We start from the raw sequence: 14,599 nt of genomic DNA on the forward strand, positions 1-14,599 counted from the left end.
TGGGTTCAACTCCCATACAGGGTGATTAACAGCAGAGTGGCGCAGCGGAAGCGTGCTGGGCCCATAACCCAGAGGTCGATAGACCGAAACTATTCTTTTCTAACAATGTTTTACCAGGATGTGATTGTCAGTATTTCGCAAAGAGGCACTACATCCGTTTAACACAGTACCTCCTCAAGTTGCTAAATATTGAACAGCGTGGAAAACATACAGCGTCATGGGATTAATGAGATCTCGCAGTTACCAGGGTACCTACGCTGTATAGGTCATCCGTTAAATCCACAGGCACGGGGAAAAGTGGTGGCAAGAAGACAACAAAGAGCAGGATGCTGTCATGACTGTTCATGTTGAGCTGCTAGTTACTGTCAATATCAATAAAAAGTTTCTGCATAGCTTGATGTTATCACCAGAGATTAACCTCGAAAAAACATATCAGCACTGCCTTAGTGGACTCACTGATAAGATGTTGATCTACTAGTTTCCGTCTACAGAGAGCATTGTAATTTCCTTCCTTGCTTTATGTGATTATGATCATTTCATCACTATTTTACTGTTTCAATGCTCCAGTAAAGGGCTGAAGTAATTCACTTAAATGCCATTTTAATTATTATTAATTATTATTATTGGAAACAACATGAAGTTCCCACAGGGAGTGAGAAAGAGGACACACATACCAGCACACACACAGAAATAATGATGGCCACGGAGTTCAGCATAAACTCAATATTCATCACACATTTTTGGTTCTCTTTCCAAAGATGAGCATACTGGCCCCATAGACAGCACACTCACGCAAACCACTGTGGTTCAAAGAAATGAGGAGTCGCCTCAGCACAACACACAACAAAGAATGAGGTGAACAGGGATCCTGTAAGTGCGAACATGTATGTTTATGCTCTCAAAGTGATGTAAAAACAAACAATAACACACACAATACACTTTCATCCACTTCATACGTACATTCACACACATGCAACCACACATAAATACAGGCTCAAGGACACACAGGCACTTAAATTATATAGTGCATGTGTGCTCAAAAACAGCAAACCCATACGCATAGCTACTGAAGCAGCTCTTCACATTTTCACATTCACATTTGATTAGAGCTAAATTCCCACCTGGGACAATCCAACAAGGATTCTCATCTCCCTCACTCTGTAAATTCTAGGTCATGATTGGTCGACTCCAGCCTCATCACATCTACTTCACAGACCCTTTGTGTTTCAGCTTATGTAAGCACATGTAATCAGTTGGTTTCTTACTCTATTGTGTCTCTGGTACACATGATAAAGGGACTTGAGTTTATCTTGTCGTAACTAAAGGCCTGGATGCTTCATAAAACACTTTTACTTAGGAGGAGATTCCCCGTAAATAAAGCTGAAAATGCAAAAGACTGAATCTCAAATCTTGTTTTAATAAAATATTTGCAGATATCTTCTTTCCCATTACTTTTTGAATGTTGTGTTTGTTGTCCCTTAACAACAGAACATCTATCATGGGACGAAGTTCGACCCTATTTGGAGGAGCAGACTGCTTGTGGACAACTCAGAGAGTGTGTCAATACAGTGTCAGTCACACAACCATCATGTTCTAATCTTCTACAGTGAGGCAAACTCCACCCCACTTCTGCTCCCACAAGGTTAAAACTAATGCCAACAACCATTAGAACTTGTGTTAGGCCACTGCACCCTTTAGGAGGACCCGTGGACTCAAATTGCTCCATTAATCAACCTGATGGTTGACTGAGCCGGTGCTCCTCTTCAACACCTGCATGTTGATTCAACAACATGTGTTTATGCAACGTGCTGCACAGTGGCAATGCATGAAGAAGAAGAAGACGATAAAGCAGCGCAAAATCCACCAGCGTACCAATGTATGATTCAGTTTTCACCACAGTATGAATCCTAAATAAATCATATTTTAGTTCAAAGGAGTTTTAACTTTGCCTTTTTAAGGCGGACTCCTTGTGGCTCTGAATGGATTTCACTGTGGTGGACAGATCGGCCTGGGGCCAAGAAATAATTAAATTGGTGGTGATCTGGATCTGGGATTTCTGCCATCATATAATTATTTCTTTGTTAGCCAAAACGGAAACTAATAGACATAGACACCTTATTTCAAAACCTGAGGGGGCATTTGTGTTGTCAAGAAGTCCTTTTCTGACAGGGAAGCTGCCTTTGGGTGAGAAGCTTAATTGTCATTAAATGCTTTGCAACTGCTGTGGAGAAACATTGCTACTGTTATCGATACATTTCATCCAATTAAGATCTGCCAAAGAAGTTGTGAATTTAATTCATATATATTACGAGGATCTTGTTTCAACCCCAGGTTGGCTTATTTGAAAGAGAAAGAAGTAGGTGAATGCTAAAATTACTGCCTAAGTTAGGTTATTAAACCTTGACTACCACAAGCCGTCTGATTAAATGGTTCGACTTCAACCAACTGTCCTTTCTGTATTTGGCTGCACTGTTTCCCTGTGCAATAAAATATTATTAACGACATTTCATGTCCACTGAATTAATTTACATACTGTAATCTGGCTAAACTGTCTGAGCAACCTTTAGAGCTGCCTTAGGTAAGACACAACCAAATCCTAAACTAATTTTACAACTGTGTTATAGAGTCAAAACAACTCTAATTAAGCCATCGCACACCAGAACTCCAGAAAGTACAGCAGGCCGGGGCTAAAGACAAGACTGTGATTGATATTTAAGAGAGCTGATTGCAAAGATGGAGGAAGTGGGGGAGGCAGGTGGAGGTGCAGAGAAGAAAAAGGTATAATTTGTTCACCACATATTGAACAACAGTATGTGGGCATTAACAGGAGAGGTAAGAACGAAAAGTGAAAAATGAGAAGCAATGTGTGATTCCCTTCACCTGTGTGTGTGTGTGTGTGTGGGTGTGTGTGTGTTTGTGTGTGCACGTGCATGTGTTTGTGTGTGAGTGAGAGAGATAGAGAGAGAGAAGAGCAGCAGATGTATTAGACATTGAGAGCAAAGAAGGCTTGAATACTAAAAACCGAGGAAGATAAGAAAATAAATGTTGCCTCTTACCGGAGTGTGTGAACTGCAGTCTTGGCTGAGATGCTCTCCATGCCTCCGTTAAGGTGGACCCGAGGTGGGCGAGCAGAACCGCCGCCACTGGCCAACACATCCTTTCTCCTCACACGCACAAACAAACAGTCCGAGTGTGAGTCCAATCTTACAAATTCAGGCTACTAACAAGTGCACAGGCAGTTCCAGTCAAAATCTCAGTGTTGCATTCGGGGCAGTGGTGAATCAAAAGTTGCACCTATACAGATATTCACATAAATACACACTCAGTCCAAAGTGTTGCACTCTTAAAAACACAATTTGAATCTAACTAGAGTCCAAGTCACAAAGATGCTGAATCCAAACACTCTCACAGTCCAAGTGTGTCAGGCTTGAGTAAGTCCAGATCCTTCAAATAATTCACCACTCCTTCTAAGAAGGTAACAGCAGCACTCACACACACAAGTTTGCCAGTTTATATTTTTTGAGGGTGTGTGTGTGTGGGCTTCAGAGATGGAGGGGGAAATGTATTCCAAGAAAAAACTAAGTCGTCTCTCCTCTGCCTCCTCACAGCTTGACAGCTCTCTTCTGTTCTGTCTCTCGTCCCAGCTCCTCTCTGCATGTGACTGCTCTCTCACTTTCTCTCTCTCTCTCTCTCTCTCTCTCTCTCTCTCTCTCTCTCTCTCTCTCCCCCTCCCTCTCTCTCTCTCTCTCTCTCTGGGAGGCGGAGGGAGCAAGATCTCAGATCATTGTGGCCACCGTGCGCACACACACAAACACAGCACGCATGCACGCACGTCTATTCACTCCTCCGAGAAAACCTAGTTAAAGTGGAAATGAAAGAGACAAATGAGCTTTCATCTTTGTTCCCATCTTACTCACTCACACTCTTTTTTCACTCTTTCCTTTAGCCTGTCGCCTCACTCTCTTTTTCTTTCCGCGACTTCCTTTCTATCTTTATAATTTATAACACTTTAACAAAAGACTCACACACAATGAAACAATAAGACAAACTAAGTGAGTAGGAAAAACCTGATCAGGAAGAATTAATTAAAATGACAGAAGAGAGAGACAAATAAAATACCAAGAAAAACTACAGCTTGTGTGTACACTCATACACATCATACAGGTATAAGTATTAGCTGTATTGTCCAGTTTAAATTGTATATTCATTTTACTATGCTGGGTTTTCAGGCAGATCAGAGCTCAGGTGCCCAACAACAAACACTTACCACAGACTTGCCACAAGAGAAGCCACTAGGTCCCTACATCAACACTGTGTGCATGTTGGTATATAGAGATGTAGTCCGGGGCTAAGCCATGAAGTGAATTAAGACCAGGAGTAAAAGAAGGATCTCACAAACAATTCCAAAACAAACGTCTTAAGTCTCCTTCCTCCCTCTCATTATTCTCTCCGTTTCCACTCCTAACCCAAATGCAATCATTAAAGCTGTGCCTTCTCCAGTGCTCTGTTATTTTCATTAGATGGCGGCTCACTGGGGCACAGCAGAGCCGGCTAAATTTTTCACCAGCTCAAGTTCAATCACAGGCTAGTGGGGACAATTTATTCATTCTCTGGGATAAATAATGAATTTAGGTTGCGTGCAAATGAACAAGTATATGATCCCTCCAAGGATTTCTGATTCGTAAATAATTTATTCTCCACATTTGTTTGTTATTGTATAATTAGTGCTGTTTTTTTTAATACAACCCAGGAGTTTAATTACATTATTAGATGTACTGTAACCTGGTGTTTAGAAAACCACATATAGCTTTTAATTTGATGAGGGCAAGTCTGGTCAAACCCTGCTTGATAATTAACTAGTCTTAATTATTTAACAGAAGAAGCAGAAGCTGGTTAAACAGACTGCCTGACCCTGCTCCTGTGATGGCACGATGTCCTGCTTGAGTGACCTTAAACGTTTAACATTAAACGATTATGTTAGTAGTCATTTTTAGTAGTAGTATCATCTTTAATATGTATCTCTCACTGCTAGAGCGTCTCTCTTTAAGACAAACTAGGATCATCTAGGATCATCTTTCAACCAGGCAGTGCAGGTCGTACCGTGACTTTGTTTACTTTATTTTATACAATCTAGTGACACAAAATGCCTCAATCCATTGCAGGAATTTACCACAAAACACCAAGCAGAACTTGTGCATTTAAAGCTGCAAATGTCAATATTTTATATTAATACTAGTTGTAACATGTGTGTTTTATCAGTTGGCTGTGAGGCAGTTAAAAACAACTTAATTTAATGCAGACTACTCTGTGGAAATGTGCTGAGGCTGCCCTGCCATTATCCAACAAGGATTGAAAGGTTCAGACAATGTAAAGTCTAAGAACAACAGAAGTTCTTTGAAAAAATTACTTTTTCTTTTAAAAAAAAGTTATTTTATGTTTCCTGTTCAAAATAGGAGATGTGGAGATTAGGAAAAACTGACGGGGAAGTGTAAAGGTTGAAACTGCAAAAAACTGTGACGTACTGGATTTTTGCAATAAGTCATCATTGGAACATGTGAGTTGATGAGTCACTGTTTGCTGCCTCATGATGAGTGTTTTATAATCACATGGTTGTTAGTGAGTAGGCATTTTATCTGTCCAGGGTTTATGCAGGTTTAAACAATTTCAATTTAAGACTCTTTAAGACCAAAATGAATGAAATTTGAAGATGTATGTCAAGTACGACAGTGACAGAAGGAACAGTCCCAGAATAACTTACACTTCCCCATAATTGATGATAAAGTGAAGTAACTAAGAAGAGAATAACTCTTGAAATGCCACGATATCATACTAACTACAGACAAGCTGAGTGTAGTGAATTCTGATCAGGGTGTTATCAGTGGACTATTGGTTATTAGTTCATGATGGTCTTGTTGGTAGTTTTAATTACAGTGTTGTAATATCTGAATCCTTGGAAAGAACTAGAACACACACAGACACTACAAATTATGAATGCTGTCAAAATATTTCTTTGAAAAAATATAATTTCAAAGCATAATCCAATTAAATGTTATATGTATTTTGCCAAATCACAACATACATTATTTCAAGGCGCTTATGATGGAAGAGGCATTAAATTAAACACAATTAAGATCTCAATTAACGTCTTTAAGACTTGGTATGTAATATATTGATGTATTTAAGGTTTTTTTAGGCGTTGGGGTTGGGTCTATGGACGTCCCGTCTCTTAGGAGAAGAGAAAATGGAGAATACAGAGGCATCAGACACAGATCTAGCACCTTGTTGTGAGTTTCAAAACTGAAAAATGTCACTTTCAGCTTGACTTACTGGGACCTCGTAAACTCTGGGGTCATTAAGACAGGAAAATCACAAGCTTGAGGCCAAATGTGCCTGATGAGTCGGCTCGTTAATTACAACTAATGACCTCCCAGCAAGCTGCAACAAAAAGCCTCTGATTTCTCTTTTCACGAGCCATGTCAATTAGTTAAATAGAGTGTGCACTGTGGCTGCTGAGATCATTACTGGTCTCAGATCCTGCCGCTGCCATTCACTATCAAGTGAACACACACACATTAACACATGCACATTCCCTGTGTTTCATGAGCTGAGTGAGGAGGATGCATAATTTAATGAGCACTGGTCTGGTTCATCTTTTTGTTCTCATTGTTAAGTCTCATGGGGTTGTGCCCTCTTTCCTTTTCAGGCTGATATGAAGCCTAATGTCACTAATTCACTGTGTGTATGATAATCAGCGTCTGTCTGGATCTGTGGACGCAGAGAGGGACACCTGTTACTGGGATTCTACACGGTTTCTGTAGTTTTAAATAAAAACGAAGGAAATTAAAAAGCACCAGTGTGGTTCTTTGTTAGCATGAACACCTGCTCCTCCTTACCTAGGTCACTTAAAACGTCACACTTAGGAGTTTCAATAGGCCATGATTTAGCTACTTGTTGCCTCTTGAAATAATGTAAAGTAACAGTTGAAGTTGTATCATTGCTCTATATCGTTTATTCTGTTTGAAAAATATCTATTTGACACATTAAGTTCACTGCACATAAACAGAATATTCCTTTAAAAACACATGAAACAGTCATGGATGCTCTGTGAAGCTGTTAGCTAGTACAGGGCTGCTTATGTGAAGTTTTGCTCTTTCATATCATGTCACAGGTGCACCGTGAGGGAGATATACGGGGAAATAAAAGCAGCCTAAATCCATTATCAAAAGAAAAGACTAAGAAACTCTTACCATCATGTAGCTTTGGTACTGGACTAAAGAAACTTTCTGCAGGACTTCAGGGGGCCGCTTCTCTCTTCTCTGAGACTGTGCTGCCATCTCACGTTTTTCCCGCTGTTTGCCTGATTCACTGAAATACCGCGAGACTGTGGGAAACTAGTGAGACTTGGTTCCTACACAAATTAGACAGCGTGGACTTGGCCTGTTTTTACTTAAAGTAGAAGAAAGGAACATGTATCCTCAAACAGCAAATCAAGACACTGCTCAAAAAGCAATGCGGGTGGCTCAACTGAATTCAATTGGTTTGTTTGTAATGATATACTGACGCCGCTAGGGGTCAGTGTTCGATCGTGTTAATTTCAATGTACTGGGGAGAGGACGAACATACTGTAGATTACATATAGAAAGTGCGTCAAAGCCATTTTATGAACATAAATTTATAGAAAATAACTAACGTTGAATGCATGTATAATATTCTTAGGACATACATGTATAAAATTATTACAATTATCATTGTAATCAGTAAATAGCTTTTTGCTGTATTACCAAAATAAATAAAGCAGTCAAATAGAATCCGTGCCTTTGATGTGACTGTGATTTGATTTGAGTATCATTTTCATCTTCTAAAACTGACCAATCAGATTCCCAGAGGATGGTTTGGATTTAAATTCTAACAGTGTGGTGGAGGGAGTGGGTTTGACGGTCCTGCGCGCCCACGTTGTGATGTGTTGGAACCTTTTGTGTGGGGGCGCGGCTGCTCGGGAGCGCGCCCGGTGCTGAGTGGCAGTGGATCTACAGTAAAATGAGGCATGAACACTGTTGGTGAGCTTCCTCCGTGAGATGCAGGGGGTAAATAATCTGTATGTTTTTATTATAGACACAAACCAGCAGTTTTTGTTTCTTTTTGTTGTGAGAGTGAATGTGTCATGATGATAAACTCTTGTTCCACCAGAGAAACAAGAAACACAGATAACGTGGGTCTCTGGGCGTTTCAGTGCGTTTCGGTGCGGGCAGGCTATAAATACAACTTTGGGAAACAACAGATCGAGTGGGTGTTTGTATGAGTCACGATCTCGGGGCAATCCTTATCCTGGCCCTCAAGTCATAACAAAAAAATACACCCCAGACAGGGACCGAGCAGTAAGACCAGTCCAAAGGCATCACCGAAGATCGTCTAATGGACAGATGAAGAACACAGTGGATTCAGTAATTGTCAGCAAATCTTTAAGGTTTAAAGTTTAACTAGTTTCCCAGTCTTATCACACATACAAGCACTACAAAGTACAATATGACAAACTGCCGTGGATTGTAAGTCCCTTTTCCACTGGTCAAAAAAAAATCCACTAACATCTGGTTATTGTCTGCAATGGGAATGGATACAATCGTCATTCACTCAGAGCTCAAATAACTCTAGAGTCGACACAGGTTTTTATCGGCTCTGATAGGCAGCTAAAGGAGTCAATCAACTTTTTTTCAGCAGAGTTACCCACTGGTATACCCACAAATTTTGGTCTTTCACCGTATATCTGTGCTAAAAGATATATATATATATATATATACCTGCTAATTTAATGGTAAACAGGATCAGCCATGTGTTTGCTAGCTCGGGATTACCAGAATGCATATACACTGCTTTCCTCAGTTGTTTTTATCCAACGAATATCCAATTATATGTCATTACTTGGTCAGCCATGTGCTTATCTGCAACATATGGGATCATACATGTAGTGGCCCTGCTTTGATGGCTGCAGCCCACAGAGTGTGGCCTTCACAGGACTATTTCCACAGTCAGACCATAACTAGTGAGAAAATACTTTGCTACAGGAAGTGACTCAGGTCTTAGTTTTTCCTAAAATAATGGTGTTGAATTCTGGATGGAATGCACCCTGAAGGTAAGTATAGGCTGACCCATAAAGTGTATATAAAGATTGATGACGTGACACCTCCTCAAAAGTGAAGCAAAAGTATGTTGATCGTCACCTGGTGCCTGGCTACAGTATAGCTTATAAACCATGCCTCCTCCATGCTAGTAGATGGGACATGGACAAAACAAAAACAAAAAGTGCATGTCAAATAGCTTTTTGGCTCCTGTCATCTGATTTATAACACTGGTGTTTGTTCAAGTGTTTATGTTTCTGGTAAGTTTGGTTTTAATTAGTTATTCGATGATATAAAAACCGACTGAGACGTCAGACGACAGCTGAGACTGACCTATGATTGGTCCAGCGCATGTATGCATGGGACCTCGCTGTCGATGCTTCATCCCCTGTTCGCTACTACGCAGACTCTCACTGCTCCAAATGCTTAAGTAGGGATATTTTAGCTTTGTTTCTGGATAGTGGGAGGAAATGTCATTGATCTTTATATACACTCTATGGGCTGAACCTTTGCCTCATCCTTGAAAGAGGCGGTCTGTCTCCCTTCAGCATTATCTAAATTTAGCCTTGGTGAGATCGTAAAACACATTGCAATGCCCAATAAATTCAGGCCAAACATATTATCTACATCAGCCTTTAAAGTTATACAGACTTAGTTGTTGAACGCTAACAAAATGACTCTGGTTTTATTATAACTGAATTAAATAAGTGTTTCAAATTTCAAGTTTTTATTTGTCAAATGCAGTTAACACAGGGTCAACAGTACAATGAAAGGTGTTGGACAACAAGAAACTGGTCAGCTCAGCAGTGCAATAGATACATTAAAATAAAAGCAAGGTAGAAAGTGCTATTACAAATCAATACTAAACTTAAACTATATACATTCATAGGTGCAAGTGCTTCATATTTAGGAGCCATAACAAATTAATTTATCTTAACATAGACAGAAGATCTTAATTCAAAAGTACAATTTTTTGCAAGAATTAAATCCTCTATGAGATAAACTTTCTGTAGTCTGTGGTACTTTGGAAAGACATCAGAGTGAGAGGTCTTCTCTGCTCGTCCCCTCTCTCTGCCCCTTTTCCATGCGCCTGTACAACCCGCCCCTTCACCCCTTTGCCTGCCTCCCATTGGACGGCTGTCCTCTGCTGCCTGACATCCCATTGGACAGGTCGGGTGGGCGATGAGCTCATATTGGTTAAAAATAGTTGGGCTTGTGAGGGGCTAAAAATAGAGCGGTATATAAAGGCGGCGGTGGCGCTGCGCTGGGTGCTGTTCCTCTCCGGCAGCCGGAGGAGCAAGAGAGAGTCAGAGAGAGTTAGGGAGAGTCACAGAGAGTCAAGAGAGCGGGCCCGTCTCCAGGCCCGTCTCCAGGCCCCTCACCCTCTGCTGCCTCCCTCCAGCTCATTCCTCCGCAAGTGTTGCACCAGACGCACCTCTGACTCTTACATGGTGCCGGCCACCAGTCAGGGTGCAGCCGCCAGTGACGAGCTTCCTTCCTTCCCTTTTCCACGCTCTGGTTTCTATGTGGTTTCCCTCAGAATCTCACCATGCAACGTCACCGTGAGCCCAGAAGTAGCTTTCTCAACCAACTAATACATAATCCATACTGGGACTAGGGTTGTAATGACATTTAAGACTGAACTGAGCCACTGTGTAGTTCCAACCAGTTGATCCTCTCACCCAGTGCCCAGAGGGAATTATTTTATTTCAAAACATTTGGATGTAGACTTATCAGGGTAGCAACATAGATAACAGCAGTTTGAAGACGTGTCAAAGGGATAGTTCACCCAAAAATGAAAATGCACTCATTATCTACTCACCCCTATGCCGATGGAGGGGTGGGGAAAGTGTTTGAGTCCATAAAACACTTCTGGAGTTTCAGGGGTAAACAGTGTAGCAGTTGAATCGAATACAATTGAAGTAAATCGTGACCATTTCTTGAAATGTAAATAATAAAAAAAAAAAGTAAAATGCCTCCATGCTGCTACTGTGGTGTCTTTCAAGCATCTGTAAGCCCCGACATTTATAAATCAACTAAAAACAGCGTCATTTACACCGTTTATTAAGACTAAATGTCAGCTGTGACCCCTAAAACTCCTTAAAGGGGACATAGCATGCCCATTTTACCACAAGTTGATATGGTTCCTTGGGGTCTTAATGAAATGTCTGTAACATACTTTGGTCAAAATACCACAAGGATCATATAAAACAGCACCCTTTTTACCCTGTATAAAACAGCCCTCCACAGAGTGACCTGTTTTGAGTGCCTGTTCCTTTAAATGCTAATGAGCCAGCTCCCCCCTCCCCCCTCTCCCCCCATGATTTTAAACGATATAAATTACATATTTTATATGATATAAATTATCAAATATGCATCCCATACTTTGTATTCCCCTTGTTGTCCTGGAGTTTTAATTTTCCCAATCACATAATTAAATGTCCCCCTCTGCCCATCCACTACAAGCACACAAGCAGACAGACAGAGAGAGAAAGAGAGGTGGGGGGGCTATGAAGACCATCATTTACCCCCGAACCCCGACATTCAACGGGTACAACAACAAGCGGAGAAAGCAGAATCGCGGGCTGACCTTATATATACAGTCTATGGGGCTGACCAGCGCGGAGAAATGCTCGTCCCGTGTGAACAGCCAGGCGGCTGCGCGCTTGAGAACGGCGCTGCGCTGCCTCGCAGCTGCGCTTCCGCGTCCGGTGTACCCCGGCGTAACTACTGTACCCCGGCGTAACTACTGTACCCCGCGTACAGTAGGGAGACTTCCAGTTCCTTGTTACGACACAATACCCAGGAAGCGCAATCGAGTCGCTCAAGCATGACGTTTCTGACTTAGAGGAACTATAACAAAACGCGCGAGTGTTTTTTCCCCAGAGTTTTTGGGTTGGTAGACATGCCAGATACCCACATTAACCTGTAGAAGCACTAACAAAGTGGAATTTGCATGCTATGTCCCCTTTAAGGGTTTTGTAAACTCAAACACTACGCCCTCCCTTCCATCGGCATAGTGGTGAGTAGATAATGAGTTAATTTTAATTTTTGGGTGAACTATCCCTTTATGGGAGTATACAGATATTCAAGGAAAATGCACCAATCGCTTAGAAAAAACAGCAACCTTTGCAAACCCGGTGGTGACGAATGAGATCCGTGTTTAATGATGAAACATAAGCGAGCTGACATTTGAGATCAGAGAGTCCTAAACATGTGAATGCTTCTTATTGAGGCAACCATTTTATCAAACTGTTTTTTTTTTACTTTGCATGTAAGATCTGCTATAGCCATTTTGTGCATTACTCTTTTTAGGCCTTGATTATAATTTTTGATTAGATTTAGTTCAGTTTATTTGAGTATGAACTAGTAAGGACCAGGAAGAAGAAAAATCTTAAAACATTAACCCGCCTCTTTCTTACAAATAATATGACATAAATACAGATGGCTTCTCTTTTTTTGGTCTCGTTTCTTTCCACCAATCATAACAAATCCATTATGCATTAATCAATAGCCAACATCATAACATAAATGTTACTCAATACGTTCATACTGTTCATTATTTTCTCTTGATACATTTTGTTAAATTAAATAATATTTGAGCAACATATTAAATCTTTCTCCAGAGAATTCAACAGTTCCACATTTGCTCATAGTTACCTCAAACAAGGAAGTTGTGTTTTCGTCCGTTTCTTTATTGTTTCTTCGCAGAATTAAACAAGAACTACGGGACAGATTACCACGAAACCTGGTGATAGGATGTGGTCTGGGTCAAGAAAGAAAGCATTAAGTTTTGTTGCAGATCAAGGTTTCTTTTGTATCTGTTCTTTAACATTGTGTTATGGGACATTTTTTTAAATTTCTGGATCAGACATGTTTAGGGGGCTGATAATTATGAGTGTGCGCAATTGGTTGCAGATCGAAATTAAAATCTGGACGTAGTGAATTTAAAGATGGTTTCACAAGGAGACTGTTGGGCCCTGACGGAGGTGGTGTAATCCATTCTAGTGGAACATGGGATCTCTTTGATACATAAACCGGAACCTGAATGTTATTTTGTTTCCAATAAGCCTTCAGCTACCACTGGAAAAACAAGGGAACCTACTTTTGAGGACCAGTACCTAAACAATGCAGTAGGTTTGATTTGGAATCAACTTGAGGGTTAATAACGTACAGTAGAATGTAGCTTGGTGTCCAGCAGCAGATAAGTTGGGTAAAAAAAAGTACTTCTATTCTCAGTCTCAGGAAGTCATTTTCAGTCCCAGAAGCTGCAGGCTGACTTCTTGTTTTCTCTCACATCCACCCACTACGCCTCTAATAATCCATCAGCCGAGGCCTCCTCCTCCTACTATCCATGCATTCCTTACACTTTCCATACCTCCTCATACCACCTCCTCTTCCTCCCGTACCGCACATATCTCCCATATACAAGCTGCCAAAGGTCTCTGCAGGCACCTCTCTGATGTAATAAGATGGGAACTCCAGTTTGACCTGAGATCTGGATGGTTTGCACGAGATGGAAAAACAGCGGGAAAGCCTGGAACACAGGCTGTAAGTGGTTCCGAAAAAGATCGGCAACCCTCAGTGTTACATAATTCCTTTAGATTATTGCTGCTCAGTTTTTCCACTGTCACAATCAGCTCTTTCTCCATTTAGCAGAGTGGCAGTAAACCAGGCACGTTTCTTTTTCTATACGTTTTCCCCCCTCTTGTCTTAAATAGCCCTCTATCATAGTTTATGCCTTGAAGTGTGGTTGTTTTTAAATCCTCTTGCCCCCCTCGTGCAAACAGTGGCACCAAAATGATGACAGTTGCCTTCGGTTCTTTATTGCTCTGGCTGCACTAACAGATCATGATGTTCAATAAAAGTGGCTGTGAGCTCAAAACAGACTTTTACCACCATTCTGGTCCACAGCAGAGTCGTAATAATATGAGCCTCTGCAGCTTTAAGCTTATAATTAAGCATTAGACATGTGCTGCATGTGATATTTAAAAAAAACCTCCTTGTGAGCACCCTCCTGCTCACACTTTCATCCATTTTATTCCTGTGGTTTTACTCCTCCGTGCTGCCTTACACAACCAAACTCCACACACACGCACAGACACACAGACACACACAGACACACACACAACTTGCAGCTTGTTGATATAACTCCAGAACATCCAGCATCATCCCACACAGGGTGAAACTGCCTCACCTCAGCATCCCACACACTCCGCTCTCTCTCTGCAGCGCGGGCCTCAGCGTGAGGCTACGTGCACATCCCTGAGTGGTGTGTTGTTACTTTCTGCTCCTCATCCTGATGACCAATGCTACTCCACAGGATTTTAACACAGCTTTGTCTGTGCTGAGTGGAGAAGAGTGAGTGAGTGAGAGAGGATTTCTTTTCCTTCAAAGCAAAACTACACAAGCTGCAAATACAGGACGACACGCAGACACTATGTTGTGATTCCTTCTTGTTTTACTTTTGCAATAACACTAATGAA

At 41.2% G+C, this 14,599-nt stretch overlaps 1 protein-coding gene across 2 annotated transcripts in view; it reads right to left on the reverse strand.

The window, feature by feature from the left end:
• sema3h (sema domain, immunoglobulin domain (Ig), short basic domain, secreted, (semaphorin) 3H) overlaps positions 1-3,666 on the reverse strand; it is a 111,434-nt gene extending 107,768 nt beyond the window's left edge. For both annotated transcript variants that reach the window (XM_035159213.2, XM_035159212.2), the window contains exon 1: positions 3,057-3,666. In XM_035159213.2, the coding sequence (XP_035015104.1) occupies positions 3,057-3,156 (100 nt within the window). In that variant the 5' untranslated portion in view covers positions 3,157-3,666. The remainder of the gene's footprint in view (positions 1-3,056) is intronic.
• Between the last annotated feature and the right edge of the window lie 10,933 nt (positions 3,667-14,599).

The sequence above is a fragment of the Hippoglossus stenolepis genome, chromosome 6 (genome assembly GCF_022539355.2).
Source record: "Hippoglossus stenolepis isolate QCI-W04-F060 chromosome 6, HSTE1.2, whole genome shotgun sequence".
NCBI classification, from domain to species: Eukaryota; Metazoa; Chordata; class Actinopteri; order Pleuronectiformes; family Pleuronectidae; genus Hippoglossus; species Hippoglossus stenolepis.